General features: G+C 36.7%; 2 protein-coding genes across 4 annotated transcripts in view; one reads left to right on the top strand and one right to left on the bottom strand.

Annotated features, from left to right (window-relative positions):
• OSBPL9 (oxysterol binding protein like 9) overlaps positions 1–978 on the bottom strand; it is an 84,408-nt gene extending 83,430 nt beyond the window's left edge. For both annotated transcript variants that reach the window (XM_081323421.1, XM_081323422.1), the window contains exon 1: positions 741–978. In XM_081323421.1, coding sequence (XP_081179547.1) covers positions 741–851 — 111 coding nt within the window. In that variant the 5' untranslated portion in view covers positions 852–978. The remainder of the gene's footprint in view (positions 1–740) is intronic.
• LOC308665418 (calreticulin-like) lies at positions 751–21,265 on the top strand. Of its 2 annotated transcripts, XM_081323433.1 has the most exons (11): positions 751–862; positions 2,606–2,726; positions 5,956–6,012; positions 7,425–7,526; positions 9,232–9,435; positions 10,365–10,459; positions 11,992–12,201; positions 13,208–13,321; positions 14,329–14,472; positions 17,352–17,444; positions 19,946–21,265. In XM_081323433.1, exons 5-11 carry the CDS (start codon positions 9,429–9,431, stop codon positions 20,069–20,071), a joined length of 789 nt encoding a protein of 262 aa, XP_081179559.1. In that variant the 5' UTR covers positions 751–862; positions 2,606–2,726; positions 5,956–6,012; positions 7,425–7,526; positions 9,232–9,428; the 3' UTR covers positions 20,072–21,265. The 2 variants fall into 2 exon arrangements, with proteins under 2 accessions (XP_081179559.1, XP_081179558.1); XM_081323432.1 differs by lacking the exon at positions 5,956–6,012 and having other exon boundaries at positions 773–862.
• The last annotated feature ends 1,629 nt before the right edge of the window (positions 21,266–22,894 follow it).

Raw genomic sequence — 22,894 nt, 5'->3', positions numbered from 1 at the left:
ACTAAGTAAAGTATTATCTTTACTAAATTTTTAAAGTATGTCTTTATTAAGAAGAGGTCGACCTGTTTTCCAAAATACCTGAGGACAGGACCACAAGTAACAGATGGAAACTTTTTATCAAGATGAGATCCAAATTAGAACTAAGGAGAAATTTCCTGAAAGGGCAATTAATCAGTGGAAAGGCTTGCCTCCAGAAACTATGGGTGTTCCATCACTGGAGGTTTTTAAGAGATTCGACAGCCATTTGTCTGGAACGGTATAGACTCCTGTTTGAGAGGGGGTTAGACTATAAGACCTCCAAGCTCCCTTCCAATTCTGTTATTCTGTAATGCGAAGATCTACCTATGCCAAAAGAGTCCCCTTTTCACACCCACTGATTTGTTTTGGACTAGCGTTGTTCTATTCATTTCATAAACCAAACAGTACATTCCAAGGACCAGGCCGGGGACTTTAACCTCTTCCCCACTTCAGTCGCGGTAAGTTAAAAGTTAACTCTCCCGCACGCTCCTTCCATATAAATCTTCCAAACTTAACTCCTCATTGGACACCAGCAGGATTTCACCTATCCCCATTGGCTTTCCGGTAGGACACGCCCTCTCTCAGAAACCTCCCCCCCATCTCCTATCTCTACCAAGCGCGCAGCTTGATGGGCTGCTTCCGCCCCCCCCCAACACACACGAACATAATACACACTGTGCGCTTCGTTTACATTCCAGCGCGGCCCCTCCTTCCATATTCACCGTGTAATAGGAAAGCAGTCCTGCGTTGTAGTCGAGCACGAACCAGCGGTACTGCCAACCTTTCATCAGGTTGGTCCATTTGCTCAGCGGACCCTCCATGATGGACGCCATATTGGGAGCCGGTAAGATGCCAAACAGCCCGCTAAGGGGAACGCCAGTCTCGCGAGCGGGGGTTAAAGCGAAAGGGAGGGGTGGGGGCGAGCGGAAAGAGCGCGAGCGCCGTCAATGAGCAACGTCTGAGGGAAGCAGCGCGAGACGAGGAGGAGCAAAAAAAAAAAAACAACGGCCGCCGCGGAAGGAACAAGTTGGGAGACTAATAAGGAGGAGGGCGCATAAGAGAGGGGGCGTGGCTTCGTCGTGCGGGCTGAGGCAGTGAGAAAGGGCCCCCAAAAAATCGCAAGGGGGCGCGCGTGGGTCCCTTTTGTCCCAGTGTGACCGACTTTGCGGAAATGGATTGGGACTTCAAGCTGCCTGCTTGGGACAAGCCGTTGTCGGCACTCTTCGGATTGAGATCCAGGCCGATTGAATTTGGATATTAAATTCAGTCAGAATAAAATCAGATGTGGAGAGAGAGGACAAAAAAAAGGGGGGGGAAACCCCTCTTTATTTCCAGCTTGTTCCTGAACTAAGATTTCTTTTAGTTGAAATTCCTCCTTCCCAAAGTGGTTAATATCGACACCCAAGTGTCGATGGGTCTTTTCCAAGGGATCAGTGTTATTATTTGTAGTACCATTAAAGTATTTATTACATTATTTTCATTTAATAAATGCTCGGGGTCGGTAAGCAATCTGCTTCTCCGAGGCAATATTATCTGCTTTTCTTTCTTCCCCTGAAATAAAGTAAAAAAGGGAAGGGGGGAAAGTGAGAGTGATGAATCAAAGGCAGTAGTTCAACTCTTCCTGAAGAAATGGCAATTGAGGCAGGAAGTAGAAAAAGTTGTCCATCCCATCCGTAAACCTGGGCTGCTGTTTTGTTTTAAATATCGATACAAAAAAAAGACAGTGGAAAGGCCAAATTGAAAATGAGCTTTCAGGGAGCTTGCAGATCTGGTGGAAATGTGGCAAGCTGGGCAAGGAAGGGTTACAGTCTCTGCAGCCTAGAAGCTGCAAGTTTCACTGGATAGAAAAATGAAAGCCTTATATAAGTACACAAATCATTTCAAAGCATCTACATACTAAGGTTATATACAGAACACACAGCATTTGTCAAGAACACCTTAAAACAAAACACTCCTTTCCCCAACATCGTGTATGAACTTGGTAAAAAAAACACCTGATCAATATTTGTGAGTTTGATTTGTGTGCACCAAGGAGATATTAATAAAAATGTCAAATTGTGAACACATTATATGGTCTTCCACTTTTGCCTTTTTTTTCCAAAATGTTGCCAAAAATTGAGTCTGATGAGGCCCAGTTATACTTTGTGTTCCATCCCGATAGCTTTTTTCAAGATCAGCCAAGATTGTCTGGGAGGGCTGCTTTTATTCATCTCTTAGATATATGCCTGATTATCTCAAATTAGAATTGATCAAGTATAAAATCTACCTCTAGTTACCAAAGTTTTATTCGGGCAATTTTTCTTTGTACTTGTTAACTAGCTTGTCCAATTAATCCAAATTTCTGAATTTGCATGATATATTGAATTACAAATGAACCAAACAGGCTGAATGTATTCCATCCTCTAGCTTAAAATGAGTAAATATAGCCATTATGATTTGTTCAACAATCATAGTTAAAATATAATGTAATGTGATCTTTGCAAGTTTCAAGACATGTAGTTCAAACTTAATACCTTAAGACAAATTGTCTAAAGAAAGCTCAGAAAGCAATAAATTACAGTTATAACAAGAACATTCTTTCTCTCAGACAACAGCTGTAATTCAGAAAAATGACAAAGACTCCACTGCATAATGTAGATGCCTGAGGCCTTTCTGTCTTGAGCACTGATTTTTTCCCCTCTCTCCCATCAACATCTGCAAGGATTAAAGTAAGACTTATTTTTATATGATATTTTCTGCTTCTTCTAAAATGTCAAAATTGTTCTGAATATTTGGAGATAAATTTAGCTTTCAGTAAAATAAATCTTTTATTTTCCTGTAATTCGATTCCTGTGATAGAAAAAAGTCATCCCCAAACCCCACCTAGGTATTTAAACTTAATCTGTATTTCTATTTTGCATGTTCATATTTACCAACCATTTAGTTATGATCTTATTCCCAAACATCTCAGCAGTATTTTAATTTACCAATATTATCAATAGAAATGATTTTTTTTTTATTGAAAAGTTTTAAAATACAATTTTCCTTTGAAAAACCCCCCTTCCCCCTCCCTCCTCCCCTCCCTACCTCCCCCCTATCTCCCCCCTCCCCCTCTCCCTCCTCCCTCCCCTGCCTCCCACCCCTCTACTTCCCCTCCTCCCCCCCTCCCCCCCCCCGACTTCCCAGAGCAAAATACAAGGTATATATCTAAAAAGCAATCATAAACAATCATATACTAACAATTATAAACTCTAAAATCCATCACTCTCTAGCTTATATAGAGTAAACCAATCCTTAACAATACTAAATATGTATAAAGAACTAAAATAAAAGAAAACTAGCATCATTCCCATCTATGTTCTTCCACAATTCACTATTACCTAGACATATTCTCACTTACACATCACAAGCACCTATCCCTATTAACCTCTCTAGCCAAAATAGGCTATAATAGATAGTTCTTACACAAATTAACCCGCATTAACCCACAAAATTTTCTTCCTCTTCCTCTGTAGTAAATTGTCCATTAATTCCAAATTGAACATTCTGTTACCATAGATATCATCCCAAAACTCTTAAAAACACAGCTACCACTTGACTATAAGTATATTGTGGAAGTTCCATAGATTTCTACTGGTCTTATTTTTTAATCTTTTTTGAGCGTTTTAAGGCAGCACGCGTCACCCTCTGTTCTCTAGGATCATCCAAAAGAGTTGCAGCTTGATCTCCTCCTGTACCCTTCTCGTCTATCTGTCCATCTTCATCCTCTTGATGTTCTCCTTCTCCAGATCCCTCTGCAGCTTCCAGAAGTGTTGATGGGGTTGCTTTTAAAACATTGTTGTAAAAATCATGCGCTTGCTTCACAGTACCCAAACAGTACCTTTTGCCATCATACATGAAGCTCAACCCAGCTGGGATCTCCCATCTGAACCTTATATCTCTTTGCTTGAGCTCTTGCACAAGAAATATAAAGTCCTTCCTTCTCTTTAAAATCTTTGGAGGAATTTCTTTTAGAACCAAAACTTCTTGACCAGCAATCACAACTTTAGTATCATAGGCAGCTTGTATAACTTCATCTCTAATTTCCCTTTTTACAAAATAAACCACCACATCTCTAGGCAACTTTCTCTGCTTAGCAATCCAGGAATTCACACGAAACACTTTGTCCATGCCTTGTTTTAATTCAGATGCTGGATGGTTCAATACCCCCTCAAAAGCCTCAGAAACCAGCTGCTTTAAATCTTCCTTAATATTCTCTTTTAGGCCTCTAATTCTAACAGCAAACTGCATCTGGTAAAATTGAGCCAAACTCTGTTCGCTATCCATTTTGTCTTTTAAATCTTCAATTTCCAATACTTTTGCTTCTAATATAGCATTCTTTTGAGTCAAGTCTTCCACTTGATCATCCAGCACCTCCACACATTTAGCTACTTTATGCACTGAGGACAAAATGTCTACCTTCATCTCTCTAAGTTTCTGCTCCATCCTTTCTTCCATTCTCTGCTCCAATTTCTCCAATTTCTCCTCCATCTGTGCAAATTTAACACCCATTGACTCCAAAATTAACTGGGTATGTTTTTCAAGATCCTTCGATGTCAATACATCAGGAGAATGCAACGCCTGCAGTAATGATTGTTGTTGCACCGGAGAATTTCCAGCACTCCGAAAAGTTCTAGGGGGAGGTTTAGCCGCCATCTTTTACTTACAATTGTGACGCACTTTCACTTTAAGTTTTAAGCATAGTCCATCAAGCTTGAGAGTAAAATAAAATAATCCTCTTCATCTCTTCACCTTTTCCTCTTGTACCGCTCTGCCTGCTCCTTTAAATCATAGTCCTTTCTTCAGGCAGGGATGGTTCGCAGACGCCTGGCTCTGCTCCAGGAAGTTCGGAGCAGAGACGACGGCCAGCTGGGAGCAACCCAGGCTTCGGGGGAGTTCGATCCTTCAGCCGCCCAAGCTCAAAGCTCAGGCGGCCTCGGAGAACTCTACCCCTACCTGGGGCCTCACCCCCTCCTCTTCTCCCGAGGAGGGGGCTTCAATTTCGCCCGAACAGCTGATCGGCGCTGTTTCGGGCGAAAAAACAAACAGCTGAGCCGCGGGCAGCCAGGGGAGGCTGTCTTCGGCGCCGCGCCGCCAGCGGAAGTCCAGAAATGATTTTTTTAAATTCTCTCATCTCTACTGTGATGGTTTTGTTTTATTTAGAAAATAAAAGTACAAGGCACTTAAAAATAACATTCATATGACAACATAAAATTGCAAACTTACTAAGAAAAAATGGGAGGAAAATAGACTATAGTCAGAAAGAATAGAATCGCTGTATCTAATTGAAATTTACTACTTAAAAGTCTTTAAACAGGTTTTGAAAATACAGCCTTCTCCTCCATAATATTTCAGACTTGTATATAGAGTAAGGGTGTCAAACTCACAATGTATCGGAACTTTTTTGCCATTCCTGGCAATGGGGTGGGCATGATTTTGCTAAGATGCATCCGGCCTGTGGGCCGGGAATTTGACACCCCTGATATAGAGGGATCATTCAAACTTATATATAGGAAGAAGCCAATGTATTTCCTGGGTGTGAATTGATTTGAATTAGTTTAGGCATCTGTGCATACAAAATTAATTTCCTCTGAGACGTTTTAAATAGTTTCTCTTGGTTTAATTGCGTGGTTCCTTCTGGTTGGTCCCCATAGCATCATTATTCATGGATTTTAGCCAATGGAAAAGATCTGTCTCCTCACCAGTAAGTAGCAATTATAGTGATGTATATGAGAGCAATAGGAAGAGATTTCAGAAATACTCAAGTATTTCTATACAATTTAAAGAAGCATCCTACCACTTGTATTAAAATATCTACTATGGTATCAGGGATGAACCTGATTTTCTTAGGATACTTTCTGATAAGTCTGGCTTGGGGAAATCTAAATGATAATGATGATAGCTCTTCCACTGTTTTAGAAGAAGAGCAACCCATTATAACAAAAGAATATTTTAGGGAAGAGTTTGATGATGGGGGTAAGTGACATTTTGCTTTTTTTTCTGTCTTAGAATATAACTCTTGACTTCTAAATCTTCTTCATAGAGTCACTCAATCTCAGAATTATATTCTGCTTTTTTACCATTGTTAAACTATAATGAATATTTGTATAACATCATATCATCCAATGACCTGTATGCACATTTATTAATACTGTAGAAATGTATAAGAAAGAGAGAAGTCTAAACTTAGCGACATGTTTCTAAGGATAGAATTTTTAGATGGATATTATAAATCTATTGAATGATGCCAGGGTGGGAGAAGAAAAAGGATATGAAGAGATATATCCAGGATCCCTTATGCAGTGTGCCTCAAATCATGATTCTCAGCCATTTAAAAAATAATAATAATACAGTAAACTTTTAAAAAAGTATTAGTAATACATTTTGTATTACTAATTTGTATTCTGTAATTTCTAAAACCAAAATATCAAAATTACTATTATATGTTCTCTCTGTGTAAAAAGGAATCATTTTGTATTAACTGAACTTATTTCAGTTTCTTTTCCTTATATCAATTCTTAACCACTCCTATATACATTGCAATTTTATTTATAGCAATAATTTAAATAATTATAAATTCAAATATATGTAATGCACGGTTTGGGATTGATTTAGCTTGGTTAATTCTTGAATATTTGCTTTCAAAGGAAAGAAAGATAAAAATATAGGGTCAAATATATTGTATGTCCTTCAGTGATCTCCAACCCATTTCATCAGTTCTTCCAGCTTATTTTTGTCCAGTAAGATCAACACAGGTTGTTATAACTGTAAATCCCTTTGTTTAGGAGATTAGCTCTACCTAAAAGTTTTTGTTACTTAAATTATTTCCAGCTTGAACTGCACTTTGCCTTAGTGAGATTTTCTTATATACAATAGGTGAAAATATAAATAAATTGGTTTTTTTATTATTGCTGCATATTTAATTGTAGATTGAGTGATTTAAACATGAAACAACTTAGGCAATTCACCAGACATGATTCAACATGCATTACAGTCCCTTGGGTCCAGGAGCCGTTATCACAAGCTCCAGATGGCTTTTGAACATTCCTGAGTAACATGCATTTTATGGAGTTGTTTTTACTTATATGTATTATTGATAAAACTTGAATTATTTTTAAATGTTTATTGACTTTTTCTTACATTGCAGTAAAGGAGTTATGTAATATTCATAGGGAAAAATATAGCTGTAATTTTAATAATTTTGTATACCAAACTACACAATAATAAATGAGTTGTATTTCTTAAATGTTTTCCTGTTATTATAAGTTCATATACATTGTAATCCTAGGTTTATTGCAAACTATATACATGAATCAAACTTCATAGAAAGTGAAGTAATGCTGCTGTGATATATTTTGTAAAACGGAAACGTTATTTTTCTTTTTCAGATGGATGGGAGGAACGGTGGGTTCTGTCTAAACATAGAAGTGATTATGGCAAATTTCGAATAGGATCAGGAAAATTTTATGGTGACAGAGAAAAAGATATAGGTAAAATAATACATACATTTTTTTCCCCCAGGCAATTATGAAACTAGGTTTTTTTTGGAATGTTTTCTAGTGAATTTCTGGATTTTTATTATGCAGTTTTATGCAGATATTCACATCGGTTTGGCTAATGCTAAAATATCTGCATAAAGTATCTTTTACCAGTATTTGCACAATATATTTCAAAATAAGGTTGTGGATTTTTATACCTCAAAGAGAAATTTTTATTCAACATCATATTATCATTTTTAAAAATAAAAATTTTTAAAAGTTACCTGTGATTTGACAACAGAGTCTGGAGTTAGAAGAATTTCAAAGCTTGATTGGTCAGAGTCAAGACTTATTCCAACTAGCTGAATCTTTTATTCTTCAGTCTCATATTAAACTCCAATCATCTTCAGTTTAAATCTATTGCATTTGTATAAACTGGGATCTTAACTCTACTGTCTGTGCTAAAGATGTTAATTTCAATGTACATTTTCCAAGTAACTCAAATGCTTTTATATTTTAAATTGATCCATGTTAATTGTCCAATTGCTATTCTACCATTACACATTTAAATTAATAAATATGTTTTGACAGTACAGGTTGTCTCATGTCTAGATGGATTATTTCCTTCCTTTAGTCCGAAATGGTGTCCCTCTCAATTCTACCATGCAGTATATAAAATGTCTCTCAGGTTTGAAAATGTTGTCACTTATGCAGTAATGGTATCTTGGACTTTATCCTATTCTATACAGACTTTTTTTAGTGTTACTAATATATTCTTAAGGTTGATTCATACAAAAATAGTTATAGTTATCTATTACTAGTTTACTAAGTAGAATCCAACCCAAGTTTTCTGTTACACTTTTCCTAGTGTTGGGTCTGTGTAAGAGAGAAGAGTGAATTCTGAAATAGCCCAGATGGAACAGAAATCCTCTAATATCACTTTCTAGACTCAGATATATTGAAGCCATTATAAAACTAGGCCTACAAGTCCCACCCTAAGGAAATGACCAGAAACCCATATCATATTTGACTGACGCCAGAGAGATCCAGTTTCTACTCCATCTGCAGCCACAGGAGCTCACAGATCACTTTGAGCCCATCCTGCCCCACAGAATTGTTGTGAAGAAATATAGGAGGATGGGTTTTTGATGCATTCAGTATATTAGCCCATGCAGGGTACCTTGATTCAAAAATTGAGGTTCTGTGGTGCACATTTCGCTCAGTTTATGTATTGACAAAAGTTTTAGTAGTATATACATAGATAATACATAAATCACAATGAAACTGCAATTTCTTACATGCTACCTGGGAAGCAGGTAGCCTCAGGTACCTGGGAAGATATATAATTAAATTCAACAAAACTTACTTCTGAGTAGTCATCTACAGTAATGCATTAGAAATGAATTTAATTTCTAGAGTTTCCTTTAACAGAACTATTCTATGTTATGATATGATAGCATATATTACATGCTATATGTATTAATAGAAATACTTTCGGGGGGAAAGTAGCAAGTGAAAATATAATAATGTATTTCTAAGCTATGTTTATTAATATATGCCTCTAAAGCAGAAGCAAGTATATATTATCTCATAATTTTCACAAAGTCATTGTAATCCCATATAAAAGAATAATAAAGCATATATACAGTTCATGCCTGTGGCAAATCACTTGATTAGTAGCATTATTTGGATATTTGAATATCATTTCTTTTTATAGGTTTGCAGACAACTCAAGACATTAGGTACTATGCGGTATCAGCAAGGTTTCGGCCTTTCAACAATGAAAATCAGACTTTAGTGGTTCAATATACAGTAAAATATGACCAACAGGTTGATTGTGGTGGGGCCTATATCAAACTTTTTTCTGTCGATTTGAATCAAGAGATCCTGAATGAAGATTCACCTTATTATATTATGTTTGGTATGTTCTCTTAAATGCCAACTAATATTAATTTGAAGCAGAAATATTATGTTAGTGTAAATTTTGCAGGAAATGAGCTCCCTAGAGACATTGTTTTTCAATATTTTTATCTGTTCTCTTATATATGAAAGAGTTGAATGAATTTTACAGTAAGATCTATATAAAAATATGAAGAGATTAGCTGGGTAATGTTAGGACTGTGGTTTAGTATACTGTCTTGTTTTTTACCATGGCTAGCTAATTCAGGAACCCACTGGGTGGGATATAAAGTCAACAGTTTACCCTAGTTGTATGTCAAAGAGTATTCCATTTTGGAAATTCTAGTTAAAATCATATTATTTAGCAATATACAGATACTGTACACAAGTATCAGCATATTGTCATGTCCATGCAATAAATTTATTATTGCTTATGTGGAAAAAATATGTTTTTATGGGCATTTTAAACTAACTGGCTAATTTCATTGGGTACTTGTCTACTGCTAGAAGACAAAAATGTATAGATTTTGGAATTTAGGTTTTCTTCATATGGATTTTTATTTTTATTGTTTAATAGTATATGTTTCTAAAATACGGTAATATGACTAAGTTCAAGCTAATTAGTGGGAAAAGGGAAGCTATGGTTTTCTAAAATAAATATTATAATAAAATGTAGATAATAGGGACAATATAGTTTCTGAGAATCCTGGAGACAGTAGATTATCTGGACCCCTTTTGAGTTGCATTTCAAACCTGGATTTGGGACTCACAACATTGATTGCAATTGTGGATGACCTCTGGCGGAAACAAAATTGGAGTGCTATGCTTATTTTTGTTCTCCTTGACTATACACACACACACATATATATGGGGGGTCTGGGTGTGTATATGTGTGTAGGTATATATGTATATATAATTCTGAGAGAATAATTTGGTATTCTTTTATTCTAGGACCTGATATATGTGGAAAATATAAAAAGGTAGTACAACTTATTTTGAACTATAAAGATGACTACTATTTTATTAAAAAGAACATTACATGTGAGGTATGATCAATGCTTTTCAGTGAATTATTAATGTTTAATTTAGCTTGCAATTTTTAGCAGTATTGTTTGGGAGCTTGTTGACTAATTCTAAATAAATTTTGTAAATTAATTCAAGTGTCAGAAGCTAACAGCAAGTCATCTGGAAAATTAGCAAGTATTTGGGCACTACCTAACAAAATGAAATTCAGTGGTGAAAAAAGTAAGGTTCTATATTTAGGCAAGAAAAACCAAATGCACAGGTATAGTATAGGGTAGGCATGTCAAACTCGCGATGTCAAATGACATCGCATGACGTATTGTGACTTTTTCCCCATTGCCGGCAATGGGGAGGACGCGGTTTTGTGATGCATCCGGCCCGTGGGCCGGCAGTTTGACATGCCTGGTATAGGGCGTACCTTGCTCAATAGTAATAACTGTGAGAGGGATCTTGGAGTCCTAGTGGACAATCACTTAAATATGAGCCAGCAGTGTGCTGCAGCTGCCAAAAAAGCCAACACAGTGCTAGGCTGCATTAACAGAGGGATAAAATCAAGATTATATGAAATGTTAATACCACTTTACAATGCCTTGGTAAGGCCACACTTGGAATACTGCATCCAATTTTGGTCACCACAATGTAAAAAAGATGTTGAGACTCAAGAAAGACTACAGAGAAGAGCAACAAAGATGATTAGGGGACTGGAGGCTAAAACATATAAGGAATGGTTGCTGGAATTGGGTATGTCTAGTTTAATGAAGAGAAGGACTAGGAGAGACATGATATGTTCCAATATCTCAGGGGTTGCCACAAGGAAGAGTGAATCAAGCTATTCTCCAAAGCACCTGAAGGCAGGACAAGAAGCAACAGATAGAAACTAATCAAAGAGAGAAGCTATCTAGAACTAAGGAGAAATTTCCTGACAGAACAATTAACCAGTGGAACAACCTGCCTCCAGAAGCGGTGACTGCTCCAACGCTGGAAGTTTTTAAGAAGAGACTGGACAGCCATTTGCGTTTCCTACCTGAGCAGAGGGTTGGACTGGATGACCTCCAAGGTCCCTTCCAACTTGATGATGATGATGATGATGGCTGTTTCCAGATCACAAATTCAGCAGCACAAAAATACATCCTGGAAAAAATGAAGACATCATCACACTGAGGAGATAGAACTGGTGGCAAATACTAAGTTTTTAAGAAGAGACTGGACAACCATTTGTTTGAAATGGTATAGGGTTTCCTGCCTGAGCAGAGGGTTGGACTAGAAGACCTCTAAGGTTGCTTCCAACTCTGTTGTTGTTGTTGTTATTTACTATTAATACCCCTCATTTTAATGTATAAATAGATCGTTGTTATTTGCATGTAGTCTAATGCAGCAAAAAAACTTGATGATTTTTCTAGGATTATAGTTTTCTTGGGTGCTGCACTGATAGATCATACTAGTAGCAGACATTATTTTTTTAGACCTCATGAAATTTAAAACTGTCAGTTGTACAGCACTGGAAAAACATTTCCATGTTTCTGTAACAATGTTTGTTTTTGTTTTGTTTTTCAAGACGGATGACTTTACCCACCTCTACACTCTGATTCTACGTCCTGATTTAACTTATGAAATAAAGATAGATAATTATGTGGTTGAGGCTGGCCATCTAGAAGAAGATTGGGACTTCCTGCCTCCAAAAAAGATAATAGATAATGATCTGCCAAAACCTGATTATTGGGATGAAAGAGAAACTATTCCAGATCCCACAGATAAAAAACCAGATGTATGGTTTCACTTTGAACTGCATGATTTTACAGTCTATATCAATTTGCCTGCTGTGTTTCACTGATAGTCTCTTATTGCATACATTGAAATTGCCACTGCAACCTGATTTTTAATTAATTATAATAACAATATATGCTCCATAGTTTTTTTTGTAAGGATGTATAGTTTAAGTGGTGGGGTTTTTTTATATAATTTCATAGTGGTAGGAATTGGGACTAGACTGTAAATTCTAAAATCAGTATTAGATCTTGGCAACAGATTATGACTAGTATTTAACATTCTACTACTCACAAAAATTGAAAATGGAATGATAGAAGAGACTTACTTAAAAAGCCTTCATGCCATCTTTTTCCTGGTCTCTCATCTCAATTATAATACTGATTATATAAATTACCTATAAGTAGTTTTAGACTTGCAGTGGTGGAATGATTACCTCTTCTGTCTAAACTGCAGACTTTATGTGAGCAGTAAAAAGCTAAATTATATTTGGTGCAGCTGTATAATTGCTAATCATGTTATCTGATGAGCCTCAAATAACAATCCAGTGAATTGCTGAACGTATTTTTGTAAATAAGAAAAGCAATTTGCCGATTGTTACATTACAGATTCATTCAAAATTGCTTTTTGAGTTGTATTAATTACATTCCAAATTCAGAGGTACATAAAAGGTTTCTAGTAGCTGCCACTCTGTAGTCATAAAACTTCCATCTCATGAAGAATTAAATGGTTGGGTTGAAATAAATGTCTATTACAATATATTTTATTAGCAGGTTCCTTGTTTTGAGTATGTTAAGATAGTAAAATATTGCAGCTAATTCTTTCCAATAGATATTTGGTGACAAAACACTGTATCTTGGTTCTTGAGTGAATCAGAATAATAAAATTATTGAAGCAGTCATATAAACCATATTTTGAAGAAATAATATTAACTAATTTTCTTTTCCTGTCAAAATACTTATAGAAGCTAACTATTACAATTAGTAACATTGATGAAACTATTTTAGGATTGGGACCAACCAAAAAGAATTCCTGATCCTACTGTGATAAAGCCAGATGACTGGGATGAAGAAATGGATGGGGCATGGGAACCACCATTGATTTCAAATCCTGAATATAAAGTAAGAGTATTAGTGAAAGTAATAAAATAGTGACTAGCCAAGAGGTTATTTAATCTTGCAACGTAATTTAAATACTAATTAAGCTATAAGATATTGAATCTAGTTTTATTGTTATATATATCATCATAGTCTTCATTTCACTAGTCTTCATTTGCCCATTTCATTTACAAATTTACACTTGGCTTTTTGATGATTTTTTTTTAAGAACAATCTTCCAATCCTTGAGACATCTTAGGACTTTGCATCCCATTCCAGCCATCTCATCAATAGAATAACTTCAGCTTGATGCTGATAATTCCTTTCTTACAGCAACTCCCTTTCCTTTATTTTCATGGCTTTGTATTCTATCTTATTCTTCTCTCTTTCTCATTTATGTTTCATTTTTTAATGAACTTTCAACTTTCATTTTTTAATGAACTTTCATTGTGCAGCTTCGTATATGGAATTAATATATCTTTAAGCATAATTTGATGAATAAGCTACAACCTGCTTAAATGATAAAGTATAAATCATGCTTTACAAATGACAAGAGCTACCAAACCATATTATCACTAGCATGTTATTAGCTGTTGACTAAACACTGTTTAAACACTGCACGGGCTTTTCTCTCATTATCATGAATTATTATCTGCCACTCTGAATTACTTACATTGAATTCCTACCAAATTATTGTATAGATTTAAAAATTTCATTTGAAAATATTCACTTCTCAGATCTGATGATAAATCTAGTTTTACCTTTCTTTCTGTTTTTGGTTGCTACATTACATTCCAACATTTTCTGTTATGCCTTTTTTCTGTTGTCATTTTTGTTGTTTGCATCATGTTAATAGCTGTAGATAGCATTCAGCATAATATACATTTTTAAAGTTTTAACAACATTTCAAATTATTTCACTAAGAAGTCAGTGGTGTGTTTTCTTTATTTCAATAGATTTCAGCCTGTTTTATATGCCTTGGTTTAAGCAGCTTTGGGAAATGATACTCAACCATTTTTCCATTTTTTTAGGGCATTTGGAGACCTCGTATAATTAAAAATCCTAATTATAATGGCATTTGGGTCCAGCCAGAAGTTGACAACCCTGAATACAAACCAGATCCTAATATTTACAAATATTATAACATTAGTGTCATTGGCTTAGAAATTTTACAGGTATGTATATTACGAAGTTGCAAAATGTATTGTTCAAATTATGAAGATAATTGACAGTTCTGGAGATATTCTGTACCATCATAGTAATTAAATAAAATAAAAAATCTTCAGATAGTCCTTGACTTAACGACCATTAATTCAGCAACCGTTCAAAGTTACATCAGCACTGAATGAATGGTGGTTATAACTGGTCCTTATTTTAGCACCTCCTTGATCACATGACTGTGATCAAGGTGCTTAGCAATGGACTCTTATGGCCAGTTGCAGCACCCCTGATCACATGATTGCCATTTGCAACCCTCCCTGATGGCTTCCCCAGAAAGTAAATGGGGAAGACAGCAGAAAAGATCATAAGATCCTGGGATAAGTTTGCCTCAGCAATGGTCCCTCTTCTGGCCCCTCTGTGCCATATTTGCCACTTCTACCTCCCTGCCCCATGCATTTTCCCTGTGCCTCCCCTGCCACTCATGCATTCCACGCGCCCTCCCCAGTAATGTGCATCTCACATTACTGTGCACCCCTGTACACTCAGAGCCTTAATGCAACTCCCTCACTTCCTTGTGCACTCTTCCTAAGCCTCATTGTGTCTCTTTTACACACCCTCCTCAACCCTCCTCCTTACAGTCATACACCCTCTCCAATCCTTTGCAAATCCCTGCACACATTCCTGACTCTCCGGGTGCCTCCTTCATACCTCTGCACTTTCTCCCTGATCTTCACCCTGTTCCAGACCAAGCACACACAAGTACACAAAGATACTGTTTTGTTCACTTTACTAAATGAGCCTTGAAAACACAGGACTTGCAGGATAGAGATAGGTTTTCTCCAAGGTTTAGCAAGCTGGGCTTATGAGAGCTCCCATTCACAGCAGCTTCAAAGCCAAGGTTACAAGGTTCAGAAGTCAAGGCACACAGACACGGACAGTGAATCCACAGACTATTGTTATCAACCGGCAGCTTATGTTTGCTGCTCCAGTCTAATAGAAGAAGCCCCCTTGTAGCTTATTTAGTGGGGCGAGACTCCTTCTGTGTGAGCAGTCCTGCAGAGCCCCTTTGCTCCATTCTCTTTGCAGCCTGCAAAGCTCTTGTGATGGGAGGAGGGGGTAATTCCACACCCTCATCTTTGGAGAGCAGCAGCAGCTGTGCCTGCTGGTTGCTGGCCAGCCTAACTCTCTGCCTGCTCAGATGGCAGTCTGTCCAGTAGTGCTGAAGTTGGCTGTTCATATACTGCCAGTATGCCTGGAGTTGGCTTCAGAACTGGCTGCTTGTCATCCTCCTCCTCCTGACTCCAAATCTGAGCCCACCATGACACTGCCATCCTTACACATCATCACACCCTCTCTGTCCCTTGAAGCACATCCTTGTACTTCCCAGCGCGCATGCACACACACACACTCTCTTCCCCCAGCCAAGAAGCTGCCCCTTGTCCACTGGCTGCTTCCTACCACCTTTGCCACTGAATTGGTTGTGGGAAGCCAGCAGCCTTACCTAATGACTATGGATTCAATTAACAGTAACCAGAACTGCAGGCATTGCCACTGCTAAGTAATCTGGTTGTGCTTTACAACCATATCACTTAGTGATGTAAATTCTGGTCACAATTACTGTTACAAGTCAAGGACTAGGCATACTCTGCTTGCCCAGGAAAACAAAAATGTTAAGGATCATATTTATGTATTTATTTATTTTAAAATGTGTGTACTTTATTTCATAGTTCTGGCATTTTGGCCCTCAAAATACATCACTAGTTAGTGTAGGAATCCAGATTAATTGTAATTAATATAATAATATAGTATAGGTGGTACCTTGCTCAATAATAGTAACTGTGAGAGGGATCTCGGAGTCCTAGTGGACAATCATTTAAATATGAGCCAGCAGTGTGCTGCAGCTGCCGAAAAAGCCAACACAGTGCTAGGCTGCATTAACAGAGGGATAAAATCAAGATCACGTGAAGTGTTAATGCCACTTTACAATGCCTTGGTAAGGCCACACTTGGAATACTGCATCCAGTTTTGGTCACCACAATGTAAAAAAGATGTTGAGACTCTAGAAAGAGTACAGAGAAGAGCAACAAAGATGATTAGGGGACTGGAGGCTAAAACATATAAGGAATGGTTGTTGGAATTGGGTATGTGTAGTTTAAGGAAAAGAAGGGCGAGGGGGGACATGATAGCAGTGTTCCAATATCTCAGGGGCCGCCACAAAGAAGAGGGAGTCAAGCTATTCTCCAAAGCGCCTGAAGGCAGGACAAGAAGCAACGGATGGAAATTAATCAAGGAGAGAAGCAACCTAGAACTAAGGTTGCTAACTAACTTCCTCACTGTTAGAACAATTAACCAGTGGAACAACCTGCCTCCAGAAGCGGTGAATGCTCCAACACTGGAAGTTTTTAAGAAAAGACTGGACAGCCATTTGTCCGAAATGGTATACGGTTCCCTGCCTGAGCAGGGGGTTGGACTAGATGACCTCCAAGGTCCTTTCCAACTTCTTCTTCTTCTTCTTCTTCTTCTTCTTATTATTATTATTATTATTATTATTATTATTATTATTATTATTATTATTATTATTATTATTATTAATCCTAGACAGATGATTGTCTTGCTTCTGTTTGAACATAAGTAAATCATAGTTTATCCATTCTTCATTGGCTCCATTAGGAAGTATTTTTGGAAGTATTATCTTCTTATAAATTAAATCCATTATTTTGTATTATGGTATCACAGAGAACAGATCTTGAACTATCACATTCTTGCAGATAGATGAAGAGTGCTATCAAATCCCTTTCTGGGCTTTTCAAAGCTGCGTATTCACAGTTCCTTCAGTACAGGATGGTATGCAATTACGTGACTAAATTAGTTCTGCCATTTTTTATTTCAACAGGGAAAATCTGGTACAATATTTGATAACTTTCTTATTACAAATGATGAAGACTATGCTGAAGATGCTGGGAATGAAATGTGGGGTGTCACTTTTGTAAGTAATTTCAGGATGTTTCATGATTTATTTATTGCAACATTTAGTTTGCTCCTCTGTCTTTATGAGTATCAAGCACTATACAAATATTAAAATAAAGCATAATGTAATAAACTGCCAAAAGCAGTGTCATATAAAATAGAAGGCTACAAATGCAATAGAAGAAGCATTCACTGATTTGTGTTTAAGTCCACTTAGAGTGCATAATTGTTCTTAATTTCCTTATGCTTTGTGTTTGTATGCATTTGCTAAATAAAAAAAAGCTTTAAACAATATTTAACACTTCCAACATTTTCCATGTTAATACTCTGGGTGCAATTGCTTACATAACCAAAAAGCTCAGTGGCTATTAAGTGTTGCAGGTAGAAACAGAAAATAAGGTGGAAGAGAAACTCCTGAATAACAGCATGACCAAATAGTTGGAATAGTGTGTGGGATGCACATCACAGCATACTGTTGCTGAATTCTTTTGCTAAGTAATTTGTTATTGTCTATGTGGTGGAGTATGGAATGCAATAAGGCAAAATGCCCATTTAGATATTTGTCTAAATGTGTGCTAGCATTAAACCCTGAAGAGGGCAGATTTGTGCAGATTAGTTCTGCCGTATTGTCCTCCTATTCTGTTTTGTCCCTTGTTCTTCCCATCTTGAAAAAATGTAAATGTAAAGTTTGAACCTGTACATAATCTGGAACCCATTTAAATTGTGTGGGAAACTGCTCAGGAGATCATAAGTAAATTCTCCTGCAGATGTTCAAAAAAAACTTAGGAAAGTGAGACTTGAAGAGGTAGGTTGCATGGCTATATCCTTACATAATTTAGTCCAATCCTTACATAATTTCAATTGCTCATACATGTGGGAAAATTCATGAATGGAACAGTTGAGGATTAAAAAGATTACAAAATTACCAGCTTGATTCTGTTGAGCAATAAGCAGTACATACACAAATATTTTTAATTGCATTATCCATCTCCATTACACTGATCATAATTTACTAAAACAAAAGGTTCACTCATTAGAGATGGGAATAAATAGATTACTTGAATAGCAATAAGGTTGTAACAGAAAAAGAGAAGAGAAACTATTTTTATTATGCTTTTCTTATAAATTATATAGCTGTACTTCAAAAAACCTCTTGCTCAGTGTTGTTTTTGTAAGATCACAATATAAGCAGCATAGCATGCTTTGTGAAAAACTGATCAAATAGCAGGCAAATATGGTAAAGCGAGGATGATCAAATATGTTATGAACTGCAAGAATCAGTTTTAAAAATTAGCTATTGATACTTACATTTATTGATATTGAATAAGCTAGAAAAATTTTCTGAACTTGAGTAGCATTATTTGGGTTTGTAGAGCTTGGGAAGTTTGCTGTCTACATAGAATAGAAGAGTTTATTTGGCCAAGTGTGATTAGACACACAAGAATTTTGTCTCCGGTGCATAAGCTCTCAGTGTACATGCAAAGCAACAGAGTAATAATAATCATAATAATGATACCAATAAGAGAAGGTAATTGAAAATATGAGAAGGATAATAGTAATACAGCCGTACTACATGGGTAAACAGACATAAGTAGTGGGAATTCAGCAGAGTGATGGCAGGAGGGGAAAGAACTGTCTTTGTGTCTGGATGTTTTGGCATGCAATGCCCTGTAACTGTATATTCAAGGGAAGGGTTGAAACAGCATATGTCCAGGATATGAGGGGTCTGTTGATATTTTCTCAGCCCTTTTTCTGACCCGTGCAATACACAGCTCCTCAATGGAAGGCAGGTTGGTTGCAGTTGTTTTTCTGCAGTCCTAACTATCCGTTGAAGTCTATACCTGTTCTGTTTGGTTGCTGTACCAAACCAGACAGTTATGGAAATACAAATGACAGATTCAGTAATTCCTCTGTAGACCTGTATCAACAGCTCCTGGCCAGTCTGAACCTTCTGAGTTGATGCAGGAATATCATTCTTTGTTGTGCCTTTTTAATGATAGTTCTGATGTTAGGTGTCCATTTCAAATACCAGAGGTCCCCAACCTTTTGGGCATTAGGGACGGGTTCCATGTAGAGAGGTTTTTCCACGGACTGGAGAATGCATGGTTGTGTGCTGCCTGCATCCTGCAGATGGGGCCTTGCTAGTTTATGCGGACCGTTTGCTGACATGCCACGGCCTGGTACCGGTCCATGGACCGGGGGGTTGGGGACCCCTGTTTTACAGGACATTAACAATCTAGAGAGTAATTGCATATTTTTAATTATAAAGTTTGCTCACTATAAGTATATATTTATAATTCTCACTTATACTCACTATAAGTATGTTATTATAATTCTTTTGTACTTTTTGTTGCTGTAATATTAAAATGATTATAAAAAATGAGGTCTCAGTTATTACGTAATTTTAATTTTAAAATTATATTCTATTAAAGAGAGAACCATATATAATGATAGAATTTGATCATCAAATTGTATCAAGTTTGAGTTTATTAATTATATATAATTTCTTCTTCTAAACAGGAGAGGGAGTGGAGGAGACGGGAAGGACAAGATGCGGCATTTAAAAATATTAATGAACAGGAGCCAAAAAAAGAGACCAAGAAAGAAAAGAAGAAAAAAGTTATCAAAGTCAAAGATGAACTCTGATCAATCAAACCATTGTATAATGACTGTCACTCAATCTGGTCATCACTGTTGGGTAGTATTGTACTTATTTTCTAATGTTACCCAAAATGCAATGGTGATATGAAAATCCTGACAATTTTTGTACTACTAGATGACTGGTGAATACCCCCAAAAATGTATAGTTTCTATAGTTTGTTTTATACATAGCAATCTCTGCAATATTACAATCTATTGATGTTCAGAAGAAGCATTAATTTCATATAGATGGAGGAACTTATACACTGCAGAGATGTGAGACACATAATTCACACTCATTGAACACAAAATCATTTCTGAATTGAAAGGGAGAGTAATTATTTTCAAATACCCATAGATAGTCTGAAATCTGAATGAAACTACTGTAATCAGAAATACAAGAAGGCCTTATGTGTTATTTGTTAATTGTATCCAGGTTGCATGGGGAAATGCCATGTAAAAAAAAATCCTCATATCTGATGAATTTTCTGATTTTTTTCTGATTTATTTTTTTTTTTTGGCTTAAAAAGGAACTGGAAATAGGTCATGAAAGACATATGAATCAGCCCCCCCCTCCCGAATCAGAACAAAGACTTATAATTATTAGCAAAAATTGATTTATTGTAAAGGCTTAGAATTGTCAAATTGGAAAGTAACAAAGGGTCATCTATTCAAATCCTTTGCAATGTGCAAAAAAACCCATTCAACATGTCCAGCCTATTCTTAAAAACCTCCAGAAATGGAGAATCCAAGCCACTGTAGGGAGCTTAAACCTTTGCCTTTCTTCCAGTCATCGCATGAAAAAATCTTCCTGATAGTCCATGCCATTTGAGTTTTACAAAAACTGGAACTGATAAGTTCGATTTCAAATTCCCTAAATCCAAAATGGCCTCCATTCAGATGCTGAGGCTTTTCTCTCGTTAATGAATCTTATGTGATGTGGGAAGCTAATGTTTGCAATATGATTTTTGTTACTTTTTTTGTCATTTAGCATGGTAGATACAGAATGCATTTTGATACAGATGTACAGCTTACTGTAGAATATTTCACATCACCCCTTCTTTCGTGTTTAATTTTTCCTGAAGTTGTGGGAAAAACTGGTAGCTGCTACCATGTGTAACCGTATGACTAAACAATAAAAGAGCTCCTCCTATATTTATACATAAGAATAGTTTTCTAAGAAGCTCCTTAACCAACTCTTTATCCAATATTGAATGACTATAATTTGCTTTTGGTTTCTTCTTGCAATGATTTTTTAAATAATTACTAGTCTATACATATACTCCCTTCCCAAAAGTCTTACAAAGGAAAGGCCACAAACACAGACGAGGCTTATTCATCTCCGTTCACAAAATGTCTAGCAGAAGATGAGACAGAAGAAATAACCATCACTTTTCGCAATACAATGAATATTATTGTAAAGGACATGGTCCAGAGTGAGGGGATGGTGACATTTCTCTGAGAGAGTGAAGAACCATACAGTTTGAAAGAGCGAGTGGTACAACTTCTTTCGAGTAAGGTACCTCTTTATCTAGCCATTCTTGCAACTTTAACTCAATATTTGACTTTCCTGTTCTAAGAAAATTGAGAAGCTATTTGGGAATCAGCTGTTGTACAGAGGTTCCTAATTTAAATGGGTTATCTGAAACCCTTTCAGAATGGATTCTGGCCTGGGCATGGAAATACTCATGGATCACTAGGGTAGATGACTAGGGCCTAGAAGATGTGAATTTGCCCCTCTTCTATAGAAGTTCAATTAGACTTCCCACAACAATAGAAAATATGCAGATCCAAGTACCTCCAAAATCCACTTGGCCTTACTAGAGTTCAGCCTGAGTATTGTCTTTTGCATCTAGACTCTGATAATATCCAGACATGAAGACAGAACTTTGATGGCATTGCTTGGTTGATCTAAAGTTAAGATATGCCAATTGATGACTTCACTAAAGGTTTTTTACTACCAAGCATGGTACAAATAGGTTGAATCCCAACAAGAATAATATATTGTTTGTCCAGGAACACTTTGCTTTATTAACAGCCCCAGCAATTGCTCTGGGCAGGACTACATTCCCACTGAAGAAGCAGATCTGCAATTTACAGGCCCTTCTGGATTCATGGGTCCCACTAGAACAGCAAGCTATGGTTGGTGGAGCTTTGCCCAGTTTATGTGGATACATCTGAACTATGAAATCATGGTGATACACTGATTCAGGCCATCAATCACACATGCTTAGACTATAGTAGTATCCTCTGTATTGGGCTGTCTCTGATGATAATCCAGAATCTATGGTTTGTACAAAATGTGGCAGTCAGAATGCCAGAGAGTCATTGCTGAACATGATTATCCATTTGATGCACTGCCTACCAATAGATATCTGAGGTCACATTAAAAGGTTGGATTCGACCCCACTAGTCAGATATGAAGTTTCTTGGGTGAGGAATGAAACATTTTTTTAAAAAAAGTCCAGTTGCCTTTTGGAAAAAGCATCTTTGACACAACCATGACCTCGATGATTGAGAATCTCCATAGACGTTTGAAATGACAGCCTTGAGATAGTTTGTTTCTCTTTATGGCCAGTTTCAGTTATTGGTGGGGAAAGGGAACTAACCCTAGGCATGTAAGATGCCTGGGGATCCAACTCTTTCCACTTATTTAAAAACATCTAATTGAAGCCTTAAGTCATCAGTTGGCATATCTTAACTTTAGGTCAACCAAGCAATGCCATTAAAGTTCCATCTTCATGTCTGGACATTATCAGAGTCTGGATGCAAAAGAAAATACTCAGACTGAACTCTAGTAAGGCCAAGTGGATTTTGGAAGTACTTGGA

Source organism: Vipera berus (genome assembly GCF_964194415.1).
Source record: "Vipera berus genome assembly, chromosome: 3".
In the NCBI taxonomy this organism is placed as follows: Eukaryota; Metazoa; Chordata; class Lepidosauria; order Squamata; family Viperidae; genus Vipera; species Vipera berus.
Note: the sequence above shows the minus strand (reverse complement) of the source record. Positions and strands in the feature narration are given on the sequence as shown.

Coding starts and splice junctions, on each gene's coding strand:
- LOC308665418 (XM_081323433.1), top strand. Junction 10,460..11,991: donor AAAAGAACATTACATGTGAG/GTATGATCAATG, acceptor TTGTTTTTCAAG/ACGGATGACTTTACCCACCT. Junction 13,322..14,328: donor TTTCAAATCCTGAATATAAA/GTAAGAGTATTA, acceptor CCATTTTTTTAG/GGCATTTGGAGACCTCGTAT.